Source organism: Daktulosphaira vitifoliae, unplaced genomic scaffold (genome assembly GCF_025091365.1).
Source record: "Daktulosphaira vitifoliae isolate Bord-2020 unplaced genomic scaffold, ASM2509136v1 Scaffold_1, whole genome shotgun sequence".
NCBI lineage: Eukaryota > Metazoa > Arthropoda > Insecta > Hemiptera > Phylloxeridae > Daktulosphaira > Daktulosphaira vitifoliae.
In genome coordinates this window covers 54,225,502-54,248,655 of record NW_026099572.1, presented here as the reverse complement: position 1 = coordinate 54,248,655, position 23,154 = coordinate 54,225,502, and the positions used below count along the sequence as shown (strand labels likewise).

Genomic DNA, 23,154 nt, shown 5'->3' with positions numbered 1-23,154 from the left:
CACTTTTATTTGAAAAATTTTTACCTGATAGTAATTTTTTATCGATTCGCGCGATGTGTCAACCTATTGCTTACCGTATGACGTCCAAAGTTCGGTCGATAAATAATATAGTTAATCTGAGAACGTTCTATTTCCCTATTTTCGCTTGTTTTTCCGTCGTTATGGCGTTGCACTGCAAAATAAAATAATAAAAAAATATACTTTATTCGCCAAAGCATAAACAAATAGAGAACGACGACAGTATTTACTAACGTTTTTATTTGATTTCAAGTTCATGTTGTGCAGGAATGTGATATTGTAACGAGGAAGTAACTCTTCATATAACTATGTACGACACGCGATATTATTACCGCATACTAAGCTTATCGCGTACATAACGCGTGTATTTACCTTTTTTTTTTTGTGTGTGTATAAAAAAAAGTAATATACCATCCGTGCACTTGATTGTTTTGATTAAACGTCACCGTTTTACTGCGGCGATAACAGAGATTTTGTTGCGGTCGTCTGTCGTGGGACCGACATAATCTTGTCCGTATAGAAGTGCGTTATCACAATCATTCTTATTACTTTGAAGAAGCGACGGCAGAAGTAATCAGTGACCGACCGTTCGTCGTGTATCGTCGTGCCGTATAGTGTTTGGGCGATTGTGAAGCCAAAACGGTCGTAAAGGGAATTGTCTCTTTGCCTCTTCGTTCTATAGTTTTTCGTTATTAACGCGAATTAGCTCCCGGTGAGATCACGGTGGCTTATTTTTGTTCGCCGGCGACTTGGAACGCTTCCAAGACTTAGCTCCCGCGATACTCGAGTGCTTTGAAATTAAAAAAAGTTTTCCGCACCGTGATAAATTATAATTATCACCGTACTTTCTGTTTGCGACCGAGTTTGGTTCGTGCGACCGCCGAGCGTGTGAAATAAACCAACTTCACTTGCACGCGTTTATGTGACTTTCGTTCCCAATGGTCCAGAGAATTGCTTTGGTAAGAGTTATTATTATAGTGAATTTCCTACACGGCTTTTGTGCATAACTTTAAAGTTGAATATAACTGTTGTATTCAACTTTATATTGTTGTATTGTGCAAAATGTCAATGATTGTACAAACTTATTTAAAAAATATCTGTCCACAGCTCGATATTATTTCATTTTCTACTGGAGTTTTATATTTTATATTTAACTTAAAGTCCATACTAAATTATTCGTCCCCAACGTATTTGCTTTTAATAATAATTTATTAACGCCCATAAGAGCAAATTGTACACATTACAATAAAAGTTGATAGTGTTTATACGACACTTTGTTTTTTGATAAGTACAAAATATTATTATAAATAATTATAAGTTTTCCTATAAAAAAAAAAAAAACGAATAACATTAATTCTATTTCAATAGTGTAACTGTAGTACATTATACATTCATAACAAAAAGTACGATTTTAGTTAACAATAATCCATTTATACCGACGCTTAGACTAATTATCATGATTAAAATCAATGTCAATACTATTGCGGCTTTGGAGCAATGGACTTAAAGATCCGTTAAAACCACACGATTAAGAGTGAAATCACTCGTGGGATGTAGTTTTCGATCTGGTGAAAAATGATGGTAAACTTACCGGTTGAAGAATTTCGAAACAATTGATTTTATTGTTATGAATAAAAATTATGTTGATGTACGCGAGTTTACACATGGGAAAAAAATACCATTTTTTTTATAATCATTCTTGTGTAACTCGTCTAGTACTTGGAGCAATTAAACTATTATAGTTCATTTTATTTAAATTTTATTATAGTATAAAAATGGATGTAACGATTATTAACTACTTGAATCAGGCTTAACAAAGTGTAATGAGCTTCATGACTCGTGTACAAATGACCTAGTTAAATTTAATTTTCGCCAATCGAAATCAAACAATAGCCAATGTTATTGATTAGATTCTATTGGGATTTACAAGTGAAAGAAAATAGACAGTGAAATATTATAACATCATATAACGGCGAGCTCGATTCGTTTTAGTAATAGCGGTCGAAAAATGACGTCATAGATTCACTAGGGCGAGTCATTGACACAATAAACTTAATAATAACAAGAAAGAGTGTAATTTAGTCGGCGCGTTCGATAGACCAGAGTGAATAAATTAATTATTACTATTCCTAAAGCATTCTTTATAATAATTTTGAGAGTTTAATCGTGAGGACATTGTCTTCTGGTGTTTTTATTTACCGTTTTGGTGGATTTATTATATTTCCCAGTAATACGTAAATCGTATAATTTTTTAGTGTGAAAATTCTAGTCGTTTGCAAAGAACGTTCTTTGTTAAGAATTGAACATTTGCCATTCGTGTTGACGTATATTTTTTATATTAAAAGGGGATCAATAAAATAAAGTTCTGTGTATAACTATATACGTGATGAAATTTTTTTGTTAGTACGAGTGATATCAGAGAGACACAGTTGTTTCTATTGTTTACTGATGTTTTTGCAGCCTTTCAGATGAAAGAAATTACTCATTACAAAAAATATTTAATTATAACAGTCAATCTAAAAATATATAATTAATGCTTGCGCTAAAATACCTAACGGATATTAAAATATTGTATAAATGGCATTTGGGATAAATGACATTTTAATTAAATTATAATTTTACTTTTATGTACAAATAAATTCGTTTGATTCGGATTTCAAGAAATGCTAATTTCTTATATTGAACAAAGTATATACTTAATTCAATAGCTACTTAACTTTAATTACATCTAAGTGTAAGTTGGACGGCCCTTTAAATGCTTGTTTATAATTAAATTTACAATTTTTATCTAGTTATTATTATTTTAAAGTTTATCTAATAGAACTTTAGTTAAATAATTTAATAAAACGTATCAATTCGATGTTCAATTAGTTTCAATTTTAATGTATAAACGAAAATTAATCCTTTTTTACATTCAAGACGAATGGTAATTCTATCCAATTTTTTATTTTAGATGGGCTTTTTGTCATTGCTACATATTTTTTGTTTGTTTCAGTTTTAACATCTTATTATTTCAATATGTATGAAAAAACTCATATTACAATGTGATTCGTTTTTTAATCAATTTTAATTCGATTACATGTAGGTGATATTTACATACAACATTGATGTTATTGTTTGACAGTTTTAATTTTTAGTTAATAAAAATCATGAATTAATAATGGAATAATTTTAAATATCATAAGGCTGTCGATAATAATAAACAAACGTATAGAATAGTAGTATAGTTAGTTAGAGATAACGTTGTCATGCTAAATGACTAAGTAGTTGTAATTTAAACATTATTTTCTCCATAGAATTGCTTTTTTCAAAAGTTTTAGCTTAATATTGATAATAGTAAATATTGTTATAGTTAAATAAATAAGTAAAATAAAATTTGATATAAATTAATTCTGACTTGATGATTTTGTTATAGAAAAAGTAGTAATACGTTAAAAAATTATTTATTTACCCTTCCAAAATTTTAATTTTAACATGTGTTGGAGAAGTTTTGACCTTATCTTTTTTCTAGACATGCCTTCGTGTGTTTGTTATTTATTTTCATGCCTCGCAAACGTTTTTGTTGAAATTTATACTCGACCATGTAGAAAATTTAAGTAGTAACATTAAAAAATATACAGTGTTAGGTGTACTACCCTCTATTTTGTCGTTAAATAATGGAGTTTTCATAAAACTGCACAGTTTAAAATTTTGTTTATTTTTAATATTTTATTATGTTTCTTTTATAATTTTTATTTTTATAGTAAATATCAAATTCATTGAATGAAAAAGTTGTACCTAAGATTAGATTTTAGGGGTAACTTAAGATAGTTAAATAGGAACCTATGATTATTTTTTTACTACTAAATGGAGAACGGTTAAAATGAAATGTTTACTTGTTGATAACAGTTTTGTATAATTACTTTTTGAGATATTATAATTTTAAGATTTAGAAAATTTAAGGCGCGAGTAGTGCTTAGCGACGGTCTACTTTTAACGCACAAACAAAATTCCACAACGTTACATACCCAACCCCACACCCTCACAGAACTATTATAAATCAAAAAGAAATAATACAAAATTAATTATCGATTATTAAACATTTCATTTAATTCTTTCCCATTTAATAATAAAAGAAAAATAATAATAATTGGTTCCCATTTAACTTTCGAAAGTTTCCCCTAAAATCATCCATTAGAAATAACTTTTTTATATAACTAACTAATATTTATTTGGTTCGTAAAAACAAATAAAATTTTAATCTATACATTTTTATGAAAAAATCATTATCGAAAATATTGACAGTAATATACTTAATAAATAACGCTGTGTATATTAATAAACGGATTTATTTGAAAACTGACACAACATATTAATTAGACGCTTAGAACTTCCACTACAATTAAGATTCGTGTTGTCGCTATCCTTATTAATTTGTAACATACTCTGGCCATTGGCAGACTGTGTAAATCCTATTATTGTATTTACAGCATTAGTCGTACGCTTAAGTCAAAAACAATATTCTTGCAATGCTAAAGTTTTTGGATTTGGGATTCATACACAGTAACGTACACATTGGTTTCTACACAGTGGGAAAATGTCAATTGGTTAAACGAACTAATGATATAACAAAGCTCTCCGGTACCAGAGGTTTACTTGGGACTGTGCAGTCATAATCGACAAGATAGACGATCGCCTCTAGTTACGTTTTAATAACCCGTCTTCACTAAAAAACAAATGATAAAAAAGTATCCATTAGTTATATCATATACACAAGTTTTTAATTATTGTCACGTGTAAACGTGTTCTAACTTTTCTGAGAACAATTGATATCTGTCCACTTGACCAACAATAACTCGTTCAATTATCAGTATGTCGCAAATCCATTAACATTCTAACGGGTGTTATTTGTGGCTAATAAATAATTAAATTTTTGGTGTCAAATAATGTTTCAAAGACTCAAATGTATTTAATCAAGAGTTCCTATAACTTGAAACTTTGACTTTGTAAAGATCAAAGCTAGTACACTGGTATTAATAACGTTAACGTTTTTCGATGGTTTATGGTTTAGATAGCGGTGGATGTGATCGCATTCTATATTATTGTAGTTATTGTTGTTGTTACGTGAAAGCTTTTAGTCGACGATGCCATCAAAAGCGCGTTTCCTTTACCCACCCCGTTCCCGTTAACCAATAGGCTTTTAAACGTTTTCACAATGTATTAGCAAAGAGATGATTTGTGTCCCTGTCGCTCCTGTAAAACGCTAGACGAATTTTGTCGAGAAATTGCCGAATTTCGTGTTTTAGCCCGTGAAGATCATAATAACTATTTATTCGTATCGAAACTTAGTTTTAATTTCGTGTTCATTCCAAGTTAAACACAAAAATATTTCGCTTGGCGCCTGTGACAATGTATTCATTACTGTAATCGACCTCCTATAATTAACTAACGAACCCAAGATTTCTTCAGACACCGAATCCTACCTGTTTTATTTGTTTTTAATCATAAAAAAAGCATGGTTGTCCTGGTCGACCGGAAGGAAGTATAGGGATTTTCGGTGCATTGTAAAAAATATGAACGCCTCGAACAGCAAGAGATTATATTAAGTACTCGTATTTTTAATTTCGGCAACCAAAACCCCCCCCCGGAGAGTCGTATAAAATATTGTACTCAATGGGAACCTCCGTTTACAGTCGCACTTTGTATACAGTGATCCGCTTGTGTCGTTGATAAATTAGCTCGCTGGCATGTCAAACAGTAAAAAGTACAACTTTATCGCGAAAACAATAATAATTAATACGACGAAGGTTTCAAGTACGAACGGAAAGGAGTCGGTTCGATCTATGAATGCTATGAAATTCGTGAGCTGTGTAATTACTTTGCTAGCTGGAACATATATCATTATGACTTCCGGTGCAATTGTATTTCCAATGTTTATGGTTCACAATTTTTTTAACCTGTTGTAGTTTGTATGACCAAGTTGAATACAAACAACTGTAACTTAGTGTTTGTTCGTTACAGCCATCCGTATAATATTTATTGTATTCTTATGAAAACTTCAACAACGCGAAACGTTTTCCTTAGTATTTATTTGGCTAACATATGTTTTGTTTACATCGGCTAAGGTAAACAAAGTGATCAGTTTATCATTAACCTGGCAATTACTAGCAAAATAAGTACATTTATTGAAAAATAAATATTTGGTTTTTCTTAGGCATATATTTGTCGGTTTATCAGTTTTTTATGTTTAGTTCAGTTATGAATCTCAATTTTTATCAGTTAATAGTAAAACAACTGTTTATATTTATAAATATATTAAAATTGATTTTCACCAAGTGCATTGTCGATGCAATAAGCACACGATGTTCTCAAAGGTATTCTAGCGAATTCCCAAGCGACATTTTACATTGTAAGGAACTTAACGTGTGACATATTACAATAAAATCATTAGTAAACTTATGTAATTATGAGTTCATCTATTCGTTATTAACCGCGCACGTGCGCCAACGCCGACACTTGAAGTGGCTATTCCTTTGCGGGTGGCGTTGGGCGCACGCGCAATTATTTTAAACGCTGCGGCGGCGCCTCGGCTGACCGGGCCGTAGACACGCGGCTAACGGCAGCGTAACGACGAGAAACTGCTGCTATTACGTTTGATAACGGTAGCGGCGGCTCTAACGGGTAAAAACCGCCGCAACACAGCCGTCGTGCTAGTTGAATCGTCCGCTAAACTCTGCGGCCCACCGGAGTGTGCGTGCGTGACGCCGGTTTCGGTGATGCCGCCGCCATAGACCTCGCCGAAGCGCCGCGTTTTGGGAGCAGCGGCAGGAGCACAGAGTGCAGTTAGTGTGTGCGCGCGCGGCGGTGTGTGCCAGGCAGCTGCGTGCCGTCCGTGGGCTTGTGTGTGTGTGTGTATGCCGTGAATTTGAGCGTGTGTGTTTATATGTATATGTGCGTTGGCGCGCGTGCCCCGTCGTGTCAGTGGTGTGGTGTCGGTCGTGTGTCGCGTCGTCGTCTCGCCGCGGTCGCTCCGAGCTCGCCGGCCGCCCTTCTTCCCAGTTGGATTCACGTCGCTCGTACTTCTTTTCTGTTTCTTATCATCTTTATTATTTCGTATTAATCAATTACGGTTATTTAGTCGTGTTATCGCTCTCGTTATCTTCTATCTTTGTTGTTGTTTGTAGCTGAATTAACACGTGCTGTTCCAACGGATAAAAAAAATACGGTTATTATAAATATTTGATAATTGCTAACCGATAGACAACGGTGTGGCAGCCAGTAACCTTATTTGCCCACACACGTTCGCCCCAATCTCTTCGCCTTGCATAGCGTCCGGTCTTATTCCACAGTGGTGTCTTCGTCGGCCGGCCACCGCCACAGACGCTTGGCCGCGCCGCCGAGTGATGCAACAGCAATGCGGATTTTGCGCTGCTGTGTCCGACCTGTTCAGGAGGATCATGTGTTTTAGTGGCAGCAGGAGGGGTAGTGATCAGTCGTATTATCACGAACTTGACAACGACGATCCCCAAACAGCCCTAGTAAGTACACACTCTTAGCTACGACTATTTACATAATTAAAAAGTAAAACCCTCTGGTTGGTTGGTTAATTGGTAGAGAAAGTAAAGAGTTAATGAAAACAATTGACTCGTCAAAAATTGTCAACGTCAATTCAATTTTTCCATAAAAATGGAATATAGAAAATATTGAATTAAAAAACTGAATATTTCAATCGTCACCAATGGTTTTTTTGTAAGGTTGTTGGGGCTATTTGATTTGGCGTCATTCACAAAAACGTGAGGATGAACTTTTTGCCTAGTTCGTTGCCCACGCGGCGTAACAACTTTTTTANAAAAACTGAATATTTCAATCGTCACCAATGGTTTTTTTGTAAGGTTGTTGGGGGTATTTGATTTGGCGTCATTCACAAAAACGTGAGGATGAACTTTTTGCCTAGTTCGTTGCCCACGCGGCGTAACAACTTTTTTATTATCATAGTCGCTAAATTTTGGTTACTACATAATACATTTGAGTCTCCAAAACGAAAAAAACAACGTAACTGTATGAGGATAGTAACAGAACATTTTTACTATCAGTCCGTTGATTTACTCACTCACATGGTTAAATTTTTGTTGTTATGCTGGCGGCGTTGTCACTGCCATAGATTCTAACTATTGTCATTATGTTTGGCCGGTACAATGACCTCTTCCGCCGTCTATTGTATTGAATGTTGTGTGTCATAATAATAATAGTAACACTTGCTAATTATTATTGTTTTGGTGCATGTGTACTAATCTTATTTCGGAGCATCTCTTGATAAGATAAACAGGGAAATGTTCTCTTATCTTATGGTATGACGGATATAGTTACAACTGCAAAAAAATGTTGATAAGAAATATAGTATAACGTGCCTCCCTGGAGCAGTTTGATATTTTTGTTTTTTGGATAAAGGGAGTCATCCATTAAAAATGACGCAGCATTTCCCAGTTGGCAAAAATGTTATTGTTTCTCTGCTTAAAACAATATTCATCGTCTGAGGATTATTGTCTACAGAAAATTCATGTGTTTTATTGCTATGTACACTTTGTCAAAGTACCTTTTAACTTAATACGACCAAGTTTTACACGCCACAATGAATTTTCGCATATATTTCGTTTTGTAGTTAACCCAAAAAAAAAAACATTAAATTATGTTTAGAATTTACTTATTAAAATGATATTTCAGTTTGAAAACTAAATTATTTAACATGAATTCGAAAAATTCCTTGTTTTTTTTTATGCAGTAGACCCTTATTATTATTTAAACTGGAAACTATTCTTAGCCCTATATCGTGACATTGTTACATAGTTGTACCTTTTCATACGTTATATCACCTTTAAATATCCTCCACCGAAACATACAAAAAAAACACCATGAATTAAAGTACTCTTTTATGAACGTTTAATATAGATATAAGCTTTCTAGAGTATTTCTGGCACACTTGTTGGTATTTGATTTGTACCGCTCGCCTTTATAATACGTTATTGTGTTTACCGTGTGATGTCTCCGGAGGAAGTCACCTTCCTTTTTTTCAGTTGCAAGCGCTCCAGGGACGGTGAACACTTCAGGTCGCTTTTACATTTCTACAGAATCCGCATGTACTAAGATAAAAGCATTTTTTGAATTATTATGCCGGTCGGTATCAAGCGCTGTGTTACGTGTCACGATCATTTATCAATTACTCTAAAGGTCTCTTGTGTATCGCGTGCGTTCAATAATATTGTTATATGGGTCTGTCAAAATTAATAGGGTTGTTACAATGTTGCTCGTTAACAAATTACAATACGCTTGTCTGCACACAGCCCGTTGTGTGTTACACGGTAGCTACTGTAATTAGATAGGTGCATCGTTATACTAATTTATGCAGCGGCGTGTACCCGAAAGAGGAGAGTGGGCCTTTTCGCTGCCGCCGTCGTAACCCATAGAGTTCGAGAGCACTCGACACCGTCGATTTTGGCACCAAGCCATCCCACGCAATAATCGCGTTCTTATGATATAATTAATCATAATAATTATTGTAAATTGCCGTCACTATTCTCGCACGCTGTTGTTGTTGTTTCGTTCGAAACTACTTTGCACTCGACTTTTGCTTCGAACAACAATGCAGTGGTCGTTCAACCCTTTTATGGGTAAAAAATCTATACTTCGACGATACTTGGCTGCAACTTAATTTGCGCATAATGTTTACATTATATGTGTACAATTAAGCCTACGGCGGGGTTTTTAAATCGCTTATCCTGTAAATCAGACATTTTATATCATAGTCGGTTGTGTACGGAAGGAGACTCCACAATGCCACTGGACTGCAGATAGATTCTCGAATTGTATAGGAAGAGAGACACGATGAATTTCTCGAAACCTCTTCAAAAATTACACTCTTCAACTGTACAAAACATGACGGATTGTCCCACTGAAGTTCTTTAAGCCCCTCACACCGTTGCTACTGTGCATGAAATTAAACGTGCCGCGTATATATTTATTTTTAATGCTTTTGTTATAGTAAGCACTTGATATCTGTTGATATATACACGTTGGTCGCCGGCACTGTTTCTTAATGGCGTAGGTCGTTAGTCTTGTAGGTCCGTTAACGTTTTCACTTTCACGTCGTGTCAGTGTTTCCTATGAAGAACAGTTGCAATACAGTATCGCAACAACCAGTATGAAAAAAATTCATCTGTTATTTTTTATCTGTTTATCATGTGTAACCACTCTCACAATTTACCGGTTTAACTTAGTCTGGTTTGCGACCGCGTCATCGCCGGTGTTTCGTTCATCAACATGACATGAAATTGTCCAAGATATGAAATACATATATATATATATATATATGTTTGTGTGTGAATGCAAACATACTATACGGTTTTTATTGAAATCCACTCGTAGTGGCATCATAAAAAATCCGTACCCGATATTGTAGTGGTGGTAATAAATTGTTACTACTTCAGTAGTAGTTATGTGACGCGATTGGATAATGACTATGTTAATCGCTATTAATTTATATAAGTTACAAGTTCAGTTTATGCACAATCTAATTCGTTCGTGTATAGTTTTAATGTTTGTGATTTTTGTTTCTTACTGATTTTTCTAATTGATTCCTGTTAAAAGTGAGACTTATTGTACATTTGTCGGTTAATTACAACACAGGAAAACGCTTGCGATTAAAGTAATATTATTTAAAAACTAAACGGCCGGGTAAGATCGCACATGTCTCGTTACACAATCGTAGGAAAAAAAAACCCTACACCTGAAACGACCCAGGTAAATAATTATTTCAAGTTTTTAAACGTTGTGCGACATTTTTCATGTTTACCGTAACGTGTTTTCGAGTGTCAGTTTTACTATTGTTCCTAGTAACACAGCAAATACCCATAAAGTCAAATTAAAAAAAATGTTTTATTATACAGTATCTAATGCCTTGGCAGTCGCGTTACTTCATCGCATTGTTTTCGTTTTGTCACTAGCGTGTTGTGTACTGTGTAAAACAAACAGCACACCTAACCTAACACGGCATAATATGGGCAGGTTGCATAATCAACGCATTCTATAGCTATTGATATTATAATAACGTTTTTTAAAATGCTCGTTCTTAAGTTTTGTCGCGGGTTGACAACTGTTAACGCGCCGCGAGTCCTCTTGTAATTGAATTGAATTCGTCGTATACAGGTACGACGGATTCCCTCCGGAGTTGATGTTAAAAAACGAAAAAATACCAACTTGTAAATAAATAAAGGGCGAGACCCGAACAATTAATAATGACCGCTTCGTTTGTCGTGTATAGAAAATGACCTAAAAAAAGTTTCACGACGTAGGAAAATAATTTGTTCATTATTTTTGCCACAATTAATTATACAGGTCCTTGCCGGTTAGTGTACGGGCGTCGAATGCGAGCGGATCTCCGGGGTTAATCTTATCATCCAATTAATTTCGAGAAAAACGCCCCGTCCCCTCTACACTACCCGCCCTATCGTCTTATCGTCGCGAAATTAATAGTCGACCGTCTTGTAAACACCGTCAACATCCTTTTGTACATCAAAAAAATAATAATCTTACCCGTCCGAACCCCATAGAAACGTAATTAATAACACAAAAAAAGGTTTTGAATATATAAAAAAAATTAATTGATCGTATACACGAAAACGTGTAATTAAAGACACTGGGCACGCCATTATAGTTTAATAATGTACAACACACCCCGTTTGAGATTCGCTGATATCACACAAAAGTCTGTGTCGCACAATATTGCTTTAGACATTAATCCTTCGGTACTTTTTTCACATCATTATTCATTGTTATTTCACCTAAAAAATGAACAATAGCGTTAAGTAGAGTAACACCGTTGTGATGTTCATTATGATTTATGTAGCTATAATTTTAAGTATAAAGCTCAAAACAGATTTCGGACTAAAAAAAAAAAGGCGCTGCTTATTGGTTTCTGTATTATTTGTAAATTAATTTTTATAATAATGTGTAAACCACGGGAAACCGTTTTTGCCGTTGTTTTTAATGAAATAAATAGAAAAATCAGTTGCATAGTAATGACATCTTATTTTTTCTGCAGGAAAATAAAATTAACAAGCAATGTTTAGCAAAATTATATTAAATAGTACACTAACAAAATAGTGTTTTCGTTAGGGTAAAATGACATAATGAATTCTTACAAATTTTTTTGCTATTTTTACTTGGAGTGTCACTTTAGATTAATGTGTTATGTTCAGGTCGTAACTTTTAAGCGCTCGTTTCATACAACTATTAAAAAATACCAAAAGGTTGTTTTTTATGTATAATCGGGAGATGGTATTCGTATATAATAACAGTGGTGAATAAAATGTATTTTTTCGTTTAATGCGAATTTTAATGGCGTTAAGAAATGATTTGTCCGCGTGCCAGCCAAGCGATCTAGAACGATTTATAATAAATGTCTAAATAATGCATTATAAACTATCTTGTGTCACTGGTGATATTTTTCTTAGTGTAAAAAAACAATTTTATCCTTGAGTTGACTCGTAAACAGAAAATTGTATTTAAATTAGCTGTGGGGGAAACGATTGAATTGAACAAATTTTCTTTCGATAAATTATTTATTTATTTACACCTAAATGTAAGATAAATAAACAGTTACAATATGAATGTTTTCATCGTACGTCCAAATCGTATGTGTAATGTGGGTGTTTTTAATAATAATCATTTGAAATCATATTGTTTCAGCACTTTGGAATCAAATATTAATTTGAACAGTGAGGTATATTTAATTTTCAATTAAAATATTAGTTTTCCACTGCTATGTTAAGAACCGAACCTTTGTTAAGGTATTTTCTAAAATCTGTTACGTTGTGTAGACTTTGAGAATGAAAAGATCTTTGTGCGTTTTGTTTTTGTACAAGAATGTGTGTCGGCCAAAAGAAAAGAGAAAATGCTCACAAAAGTAATTGTCAAAACATGATTTTAGTAGCGAACTAAGGATGTTGAGAAATACGTGGATAACTTTTCGTCGAAAAAAAAATAGGACAGTACACTGAGAAATGTTGATTATTTTTACAGCAAAAAATATATATTTCCACTTGCAGCTCAGTAAGTATTAAGCTGAATGATGCCAGAACAGGAACGACATGCATCAATCTGCTAATTGCACTTTTAAAAATGTTTTGAAATCAAAACGAACAATTATTATTTTGTTTCTTTTTTTTTTGTTTGGAGAAACAAATAACAGGCGCTAGTTAAATGTATTTATATATTTCATGGTTAATGTTTTTAACAGTGCCGTTTTATCGAATAGCATTTAAGAATGAAGATGGTTTTATTTTTTATATTACTCTACGAGGCTTATGTCGCCCGTCGGTGCCGGCGAATCTAAATTTGTATTATTACACTAAACCTTGTGCTTCTATCGTGTATTTCAAAAATACGTCTGGGGGGTTAGATATTCCCCAAAACACTATCAACTGAGCAATAACGGAACTCCATACCGGACTCTAAACTTCCTTCTTAGACGTTAAGTGCACGAACTTTTAACGTTTCCCTCGATTATTCTTATCGTCCGTTTATTTTGGACATAAATTTTAAGTGAACTCGAGAGATGGTGTTACAAGTCTGATGATGATTTACTGTCGACTTGAAAGCTGGTTACACAGCAACTGCTTGTTGTCGTCTCGCCGTTTCCAGATACCGTGTTGTTGTTTCCGGCGCGCAATATCCATTTGATGTTTTTTAGTACTCGATCGATCACGCACCGCCTCGACAACCGTTTTCAACAATACTCGATACCACCAAACGACGTGTTATGTAGGTCGCGCCCGTCCGATTGTATCCAACGCGTTTTATCGACACGTCAACTGCGGTTGACAGCATCACGTTATCGGCACGCGTTTTTTATCGTTTTTACGGGACGTGTCTACGAATTCGTGATTATCACCGACCGGATGCGATTTACGCATCTCATATGTGCGGCGCTCGTAACTAGATCGCCTCCGAGACCGTTCGGCTTGTTTTGGTTCTGACACGATAGTTTATCGGTTTTTAAGTGCGTTTTGTGCGCGACTATGAGCAGAGCTCGCGAGTGTTAGTCGAAAGCATTGCCGTTCTCTTTTCAATCCGGTAAAAAGTTCAAACGTTAAGTGTAATACACCGGAAAGAATTATTCGTCCGTGTGCGTAGCTTGTTTTCTGTTAAATGTTCATCGAATAGACGTATTCGTTTTTAACTGGCCGTGCACGTTAAGGCACTGTAAAATGATGGGCCGTATAATAAATGTGTAATGCGCGCCCATCTTATATTCACCATAAACTATTCCGCCATTATAATAAAAACATAAATTTAATATACCATCGTATGTGCGGCGGTGCTACCGTGACGGATCTGCAAATAAAAAGATGTGCACATAAATCCTTTTCCATTTTTGTTCCGTTCGCCACCGGATCGTATAAAATAACGTATGGGGTCTAAACGGTGTTGGGGCTTTAAGTATATCGGCGAAAACTTTTTACCGTACTGGGCACCGGAGGTGGCGGCGACGGGCCGAGTGCAGTGGCAAAAAAGCCTCTTGCCGTTAAAGAGTGCGACGGCGGCGGTGGGCGTGGACCCGGCGGCGTCTCCCTATCCCGGGCAAACAGCTCGACGGGACTCCCCCCGTTATCAACTGCACGTAGACGGGCCATACCCGCGCTCAATTCCCGGTTTTTCACTCAAACAGGAATCGAAAATTTGCCGTTCGACGTTCTCCCGTCAACCTCTCGCCCGACTTCTCGCCTTCCGCTGTGTCACCACTCAACCCTTTCATTAACTTTTAGTCTCTTTATAATTGCAAGTCTTCCAATGGCGCCCGGTCTGCGTCAAATTATTTGTGATTGTGGCCAAATCAATTTTTTAATTACACTTTCAGTAGTTAATAACGCGCAAATGTGGCCTCACTTCGGACGCATGGAAATTTTATATATTATTTGCTCAGGGTTTTTCATTGGGCCTATAGCTTTATTTTTAAATGCAATTCCCACACATTTTTTTAGTCGACACCGATGGTCGACTGCGAGTGAAAATCGAGAGCACTGTGATGTGATAACATGCCGATGAGTTATTAAAATTTTATATTCAACGCTTTTCTCACTTTAACGATTTAAATTTTGTCTTCGACCCCTCCACCCGCTAGGTCTTAGAATTATGTTCGTAATAATGCGTCCTAAAAGTTTCTCAAAAGATTAACACGCGTCTGTAACGTTTAGAGAAGAACAGCTGAAGGGCTTAAAAGTTTTTTTCGTGTAATTTATGGGGATCATCTTTCAAGAAAAACGCTAAACGTTTAATTATAATGTTGTCTTTTCCGTTCGCTTTTATGTTGCTAAACTGAAAGTACTCAACATCTGTTATTTATCGAAACATGTGCCATCGCAATTGACGTTCGATAATATTGTCTGATTTATCTTGACTATTATCTGTCAGTTTTAATATCGTTAAAGCATAAATGGCCAAAGCAATGTAAAGTGTGTCGTTTGGATAAACAACGACTGACTTGTACTCATTACCTTTCGGGTAATGTAAAAATACTGATTAAGACTTTTGAGTGTAATCGTTTATGTTTTAGATTTGAATGATATGATTAATGTCGACCGGAAAAGAATAAAAAATTCACAAAATACTTTATCTTGTTAAAGAAAGTCCAATTTTCTTATATACGTTTCATTAGAGTTTCATCGTGTTAAATTAAAATGATATATGAGTGAAATATCTACCAAAAATATTTCATTAAGAACGTTTTATTAGGATACGCGACCTAAAAAAACATTGTCAGCTCATTAACTACTTCAAACGTTTAGTAATTTTCACCAAAGTATTTTTCTTTAAATTTATCTTGAAACAGTATATCAGCTTTGTAAGATTATTTTGTTGTTGTATTTAATTAAAATTTTAATGATTCATTTTGATGTTACAACCGGGATTGCTTGTTTTTTTCAACCGACACTTAAGTTTACTTTGTAGTGTGCAAGGAACATGTGCATTATTTCAAAAGATTTATCGCATTAATCTGAATTTTATTATCTCGTAGGTCTTTTAGTTTTTCATTACACACTTACAAAATGTTTCATACATTTTCAAGAGAAACTTATGTTAGTGTTGTATCAATTATGTAATCGTATGTGGTGTGTCGAGTATACGTATAGAAGATACCGAACTTATTGAGTATCTTTAGCACACTTAAAATTAGTTTCAAAATGGCACGTCGTATGCTGCATTGCTTGTCAATGTCAATTAATAATTAAGGTCCTTATTTTATATGCAAATAACATGTAGTCGTGTTTGTATAGATTTATTCGAAAAGTTACTGAAATGCGCTTGGCAGGCTTATACCTTTCATTGTATAGTATGAGTTATTATGAATCGTTAATTATTTTTTAAGTTTATCGAACTCTAAAAAAAATTGTAGCAGCTCATGTTATTATTTTGTTTATGCCTGCCGTGTTTGTTCAAATCAAGTGAAACTGGGTCTGTCAACTCAACGTATATTTATGCGTACAGGTGCGAATAATTCAGTTGTAGTTTCTGGCATATTATTTATTGTGTACCATAATAGTGCTCCTCTTCCTCTCGCAAAAAGTGCCTGTATAACTCACGACCAGTTCCCTATCGATTTACCATCGTTTTTTTTTTTTTTTTTTTTTTCCGTACGTAGGTCACTGATTGACGTGCAAAATTATTTGCTCCTCTACAAGGCCCACGTACAAAACTAATAGTCATCCCCAGTAATTGAGTAAATGTAATCCATCGAAATAAATGGCAATAAACAACAAACTACTTGATAGCGATTTGGCAGAAAATAAATCGTAAACGTTCATCTTTCGACAGGAAATTGAATGTGCTTACAGTATCGATATTAAACGTATATATATATATTTAAGTATTTGTATGTTCGTATTATTGAAAAGAGATAGTCTGCGGAAAAATAATGTTATGGAGTTACTGCCAAGTCGCTTACAATTGAACGAATGACAATGCCAATATAAGGGCAATCAATATTAGAGGCGTTTACGTTCATCAGATTATTAAAAACAGAGTATTCATAATATATTTGAAGAATACTTTGTTAAGTTTTCAGTCTAATATTCACGAATATAAAGGTATTTTTACTGGCACACCAAGTTCATATAGTTTTCAATGAAGATATCCGTTCTTTTTTTTTTATTTGATCAGTTTCAGCGTAATCATCCGGTAGCCTTGTATCAATTAACTAATTGCATTGTTTGATTCAAATAGTCCAAAACCTTTATTCTTCAACTAAAAGAATAAGTTAGTTTTTTTCTTATACATTTTCTTAAAATAGAACTGATTACTGTAGATATAAAAAGGGAAATGGTTGTTTTTCAATGAAAGAACGTCGTTCATACATTTTTAATTAATTAATGTCAGACTATTATCGAAACACAATTTATAATTATTATATTCACTTCCTCCCGTCGGAAACCTCGTCTTGTATTCCCCGGTGATGTTATAACGGTATATTTATAAATATGTCTGTCTGAAGAATGATATTTTTATGAAATTTGAAATGGGACTCGTTCTTTACAACGTCGACATGACCTATTTTTTTATTTTACACTACAACGGCCTCCAATGAAAATTGTCTACCACCGCATGATATATTATTATGGCATTATCCTTATGTATGTCCATATATACTATCCAACATATTTGTGCGATGTGCGTGGCCCAAAGCACAGTTGTGCAAACCCTATACGAGGTATATAAATCGTCTGCGTTTAATCATTTCTATGGTCTTGTTGTTGGTTAAGCACGCTACTTATCTCAAGATATACGGATGTATTCTTTTTCGCCGTGTTTAAGCCAAGTTAATTGTATGGAGAGTTGGAGGGTTAGGTGTTTTTTGTCACTTATAAATTAGTTTTTGTCGAGCAAAACCGACGCAAAATAAAATATAAACGATATCAAAAGGTAAAAAAAATGGAATCACTTTTCGTGACCGTAACGGTTGAAAATCCGAATGAAAATCCGATTAAAATTATTATGTCAGACATAAACTATTACGTACTTCCGGACGAACCTCATCGTTACAAATACTCATCGATACACCAATTTTGTTAAATGTGTTAAAAAAATTGGTTTACGCGTGGGGTACATTTTCGTTTTGGTGTCAGTATTGGTCAATGTCAAAAACCGACCTCATCCTTTCGCATTAAAGACGACATTATTTACTGCTCAATCATCTGGCGACCGACAGCACAGTAGTAATGCTCTTATATGGTATTATTTTTCCACATTACGTGACTTCGGTTTACAGCTTTTCCATAAACCATCAGAAACTTTACGGCAATCAATTTAACTCGAGAACTTCTAACTGTAGCCCGACTGAACGAAGACATAAAACAAAATAGACTTCGATTTCGATCGCCAACTACTCGGTCTTCTCGTAAACCTATTCAGTTGGTATAATAATAAAGCTCCTTTAAATTCTCCGAACGTGTACTCAAATGCATAACTATTTTCTTGTTGCGATTTTGGCGACCAATCTAACATATTCGTTTTCGCTTGTTCGCCTGTAACTGAAATTGTCGTAAGTATCTAATCAATTCAAATGCAAAATACAACCCAAAGTTACACGCGACACTCGTTGTATGCTAATTTCCCTGTTGATCTCATCTTAATTTATTTGTTACTCTGTTAAGTAACATCATTATGACTTTTATGCGTTTGATTTGGCTTTACGACGATTATTATCTATTCTCTATCTTTTATTTTATCATAAAATATTTTCGCGATTCCAAAGCAATAGATAATGATCATAGTCGGTTTGATTGACGTTTTAAAGGCGGACTTTGATATCTGAACACTAGCCGTTTAACAAGAATCATAGTACCAATGCCATGTGAAAATTGAGTTAACGCTCACGTATATATTTGAAATCCGTTTTAGTCTTCGTTCGACACGCGATGAGGTAGCTAACAGTGCGTTTACCATATTTCCCCGTCTTGTTTATGCCCATCCGGGTAACTAAAAACACATGTTACTTTTGGTCCTCATTTTTTACCTTCAACGTTCGCTGAGTGAACGTGCAACGATTATTTCTCTTTTAAGTATTCTTGTTTTAGTCGTTTGTCAAGTGTTCTACACTCAGTGCTGACATTTACACGTATTCATGATTTTCCGGAACTCGATTATTCTTATAACGATAGCTATTAAGTGGTTATAGAGTAACAGTAGTCTAAAAGTGTCCATGTGTTGTCAAAGGGCGCAAAAGTTTTTCGTCAACGTGAAACAAAACAAAAGTTTATAAGTAGTATAAAAAAATATTTTCATCTGTTTAAAATAAAAAACAAATGTTTACATTTCTTCTAACTTCTAAACAGTGTACATGGTTATATGTATGCTATTAACGCATTAGGCAAATATTCTCATCAAACTTTTCACCGGTTGAAAAATGTTGAAGAAACGTTGACCGACCGATGAGTATGCCGTCGATAAAAGGCTGCAGAAAGAAGTATTGCGATGTTGACTTTTTCTGCAGTTGGTTGTACTTTACTGTCGTCTCCCTTATTCCATAATAAACTATTGAGAATCCAAAAGTAAAAACTTAGCACAATGCGTGACAGTCGGTGATTTATTGAAGTCACGCTGTGTATGGGTCATAACAAATGAAAGTATCTTTTGTATGTCAATGTAAAGAATAATCATTAAAATACCGCGTGACAACTAATTTGCATTTGGTGTTTATATACTTATAAATCTAGTACACAAACACTAGCACAGGCTAGTCAACGCAAAAGTGGATACTTCAACAAAATTGTGCCGCTGTTTAAAACTGGTATTCGACGTGATGTTTATTTTATTGTACGAATTTTCTATCCAGCACGCACTTTTGCTTAAAACTTCTTTCCGCGTCGTTAACCACGTTTTTTAATTTAATGCACTTTAGTGAAAAGTATTTTACGGTAATGATATACCGACAGCAGCTCAACAACGATACGTGTAATACTATAACTTTAAAGGGGTTTATGTTGTATAGTAGATGTATGTAAGGTTAATCGAAATAGCTAAAGTCATAGCAGCTGTGGCTGTATTCATTACACGAAGCAGTTGAACGGTCCACGACAGAAAGGAACGGATGCAGAGTTCAAACGGTTGTGGTCAGTATGTGTAGGGCTTAAACTGGTAGGCCATCGCACACAAAACGTTCTACGGTTTATAATTACAATTTTCTCATGCGGCGACAGTCTTTTCATTTATTCGTTTTGTTAATTACAGGACGTGTAATTTAAAATAAATTAAGTAAGGTAAATATACTATGGATTTTGAATAGTCCGAGGACAGCTGGCCAAATGATTTTCAGTTCACTGTGTTTGTAAACTAACCGCAAAAAAAAAAAGCAAAATGACAGCAGCGATGACAAAGCAGTTGTTCACTTCTCATTAACCTGCTAACCGCGGTCTCTGGTAAAGCCGAGACCATCAACGTTAATTTAATTTTCACATTTTTACGGGATAAATTTATTAATTGTGTCAATATTTTTGAGCAATAAATCATTCAGAAAAAAAGAACATTATAAATTGTAATTATTCGTTAAAACAAAAAATAAAATAAAATAACAAAAAAATTATCATCTCAAGAAAAATATAGCATATGCGTTTTATGATGGCAGTGATTATTAATTTTTTTTTTCTACAAATAAATATATGAAACAATGACATTATTTTTTTTAACGCTTATTTATATATAAATAAATTATTTCCATTTTCCTTTCTTCTCCGGTCTCTTTCATGTGGATAAATTTGTTTTTGTATTGTTTAAATAAGAAACGGACGAGCATGTTTATCGAATAGAAGTGTAGGTTTAAATAAGCAAACATAAATGGAGCAAATCGTTTGTTGTGGCCCTATACTATTTCCTTCTCAGTTCCATAATCGATAGACTTCGTTACTATATCTTCAGAGTAAATTGGTCTGTTTTTTAAGCCGTACTTTTTATTGGTCTCTTGAGAAATAAAACAAGTCATAACTAAGAGGATAACGAATAATTAATATTTTATCATTAAGTATAGTATGCGAACGCATTGCTTCCATTTAATGTGTTCGGCTGGAATCTTCAAGATAAGTACTCACTGCTATTAGCGTTGACAATATATATATATGTATCACTAGCAAATCCGTATAAAAATGATTGATAATTTTTATTGTTTGTTATTTGTCTAAGACAAAAATGATTAATTTTCTTTTTTATTCTTCAAAGTAGTGATCCAAATGTCGGTTTTTTTCGTATGATGATCTCTTTAATTTGAGTAATTAATCCTAAAATTCTCCCCCTCCGCCACTATTTTAACATCTATTTATTTTGTAATATGTCTATTTTGTTGCCATATCAGAGAATCTTTTTATATTCGTTTTTATATCCCATAAATTTCAATTCAATGGTTTTAGTGTTTATATCAGTGGACACTAAGTATTATATATACATGTATAAATATATTTCCTAGAGTAGTGCGAGTCCTTTAGCTATCATTCAAGACAATAATACGTATTATAAAAGCTCCATGCTAGTTTTCGCCATCGTCTATTTTTATCGAAAGATTATAGTGATAATTTTGGAACACTAAACGAAACACGAGGGATCCGAGAGCTATTTTTGGATAAGAAGACGATTCAAAGCGCTGGCGTTCACTAATTGACCGTATACTGTGGTGACAATTCTGCAATCTATCGGATTTTAGCTATTGAATTCGTTTGGCTGCTTGGGCTAAAGAAAGACAGTGTACAGTGTATTTATACCGTTTGTCGACACGGATTTTATTGATCTTGGCTCCAGTATTTAGCGCACAAGAAGCGGTCGCCTAAATAAGGTCGACTCACTGGGCCACATTGTTGTTAAACTTTGTTAAACGTAGAAGTCGTAATGATCATCAAATTAGTAGAGTAGATGTCTCGTTCCATCGCCAACAACCCCCTCCACGAACACTGTTGTATCATAAAACGACGCAACACTCACTTCGACTACCGCTCCAAGGAATTTACCAAAGCCATTTGGGACATTTCCAACACTCCGAGCAAAAACAACATTTTTATTAATTGAAAGGAAAAACAAAAAAGACATCGCAGTACGCGTCAAGGGAAACATTTTGGTAGTTTGACTTTGTTATTATAACGGACAACAATTCGAGATATTCAAGAATGTAGGATGTCTCTTTTTTTATATATACGCCATTTTTTAAACCATCTATCAAATTATATGTCTTATTTTAATCTGGAATGATTTCCTTGTGCCAATTATTAGAGTAAATTGCTATGTGTCGCGTATCACGTACGACGACCGCTCAACAAACTAGTAAAATTATGTTTATACAAAAAACAAGAAGTGGCATATTAAATGAATATTCCTTAATGATTTCCATTTATGTTTAAGATGAAAAATATTGCTGACTATAAAAATATTTATTGATTTTACTTAATTTTTCAATGGGATTTTATATTACGTATTATGATTTATAACTGTAACTATCTCTTGTCAGGAATTATTTAACGAAATTCGATAGCAATCGCGTAACTAATTAACTGTAAGTTTCAATAAATCAAAGAGGTGTTATCGCATTTTAATCGTCTAATGTGTGCAACCAACATACATTAAAGAGTCGACAGTTAGTGGTTTTTTGCAACTACCGACCTATCATTAATTTTCATTACATCACGGAAGATCTATTCGAAGTCGAAAATTTTAACAATTTCTTTTGAAGGAACGACAAAAATAAATTAAAAAGCGTTTACAAAACTGATCTAAAGTGTTTATGTATTATTACTTTTTACGTATTATGTTGTAATAATTTTATAGCAGCTTACTGCTATAAAATATAGCTACTGAATCAATTTTTTGCCGTATTATAGTTTAAATTGTTTTCGTTTAAGATTTTTCATCACAATATCTCTTTTAACTTTGTAAGTTTACACCTAAATGTGGTATAAACTGCGTAGTTTTAATTCTTTTATTTTTATTTATTTTTTTTTTTTTACATCTGAACTTTGTATTATTTGTAAAAGTTATATCTCACATTTATTATACGAGTACCACTTTTTCTTTCAAACTTTGTGTGTAATAACAGTCGAGATACGTCGTCGGGTTTACTCTCGATACGCACAAAAA

General features: G+C 34.1%; 2 protein-coding genes across 7 annotated transcripts in view; one reads left to right on the top strand and one right to left on the bottom strand.

The window, feature by feature from the left end:
- LOC126894920 (uncharacterized) overlaps window positions 1-23,154 on the bottom strand; it is a 383,474-nt gene that overhangs the window by 301,087 nt on the left and 59,233 nt on the right. The gene's annotated exons all lie outside the window — the stretch shown is intronic.
- Window positions 1-23,154, top strand: part of LOC126894902 (high affinity cAMP-specific 3',5'-cyclic phosphodiesterase 7A-like) — a 78,291-nt gene that overhangs the window by 20,458 nt on the left and 34,679 nt on the right. Inside the window, exon 1 of one of the 6 annotated variants that reach the window (XM_050666240.1) lies at window positions 693-977. The exons of 2 other annotated variants lie outside the window; for them this stretch is intronic. In XM_050666240.1, coding sequence (XP_050522197.1) covers window positions 957-977 — 21 coding nt within the window. In that variant the 5' untranslated portion in view covers window positions 693-956. Of the gene's footprint in view, window positions 1-692; window positions 978-6,843; window positions 7,536-10,596; window positions 10,792-23,154 lie in introns of those variants that run through there. 3 more of the 6 variants (XM_050666235.1, XM_050666241.1, XM_050666238.1) reach the window with 3 other exon arrangements.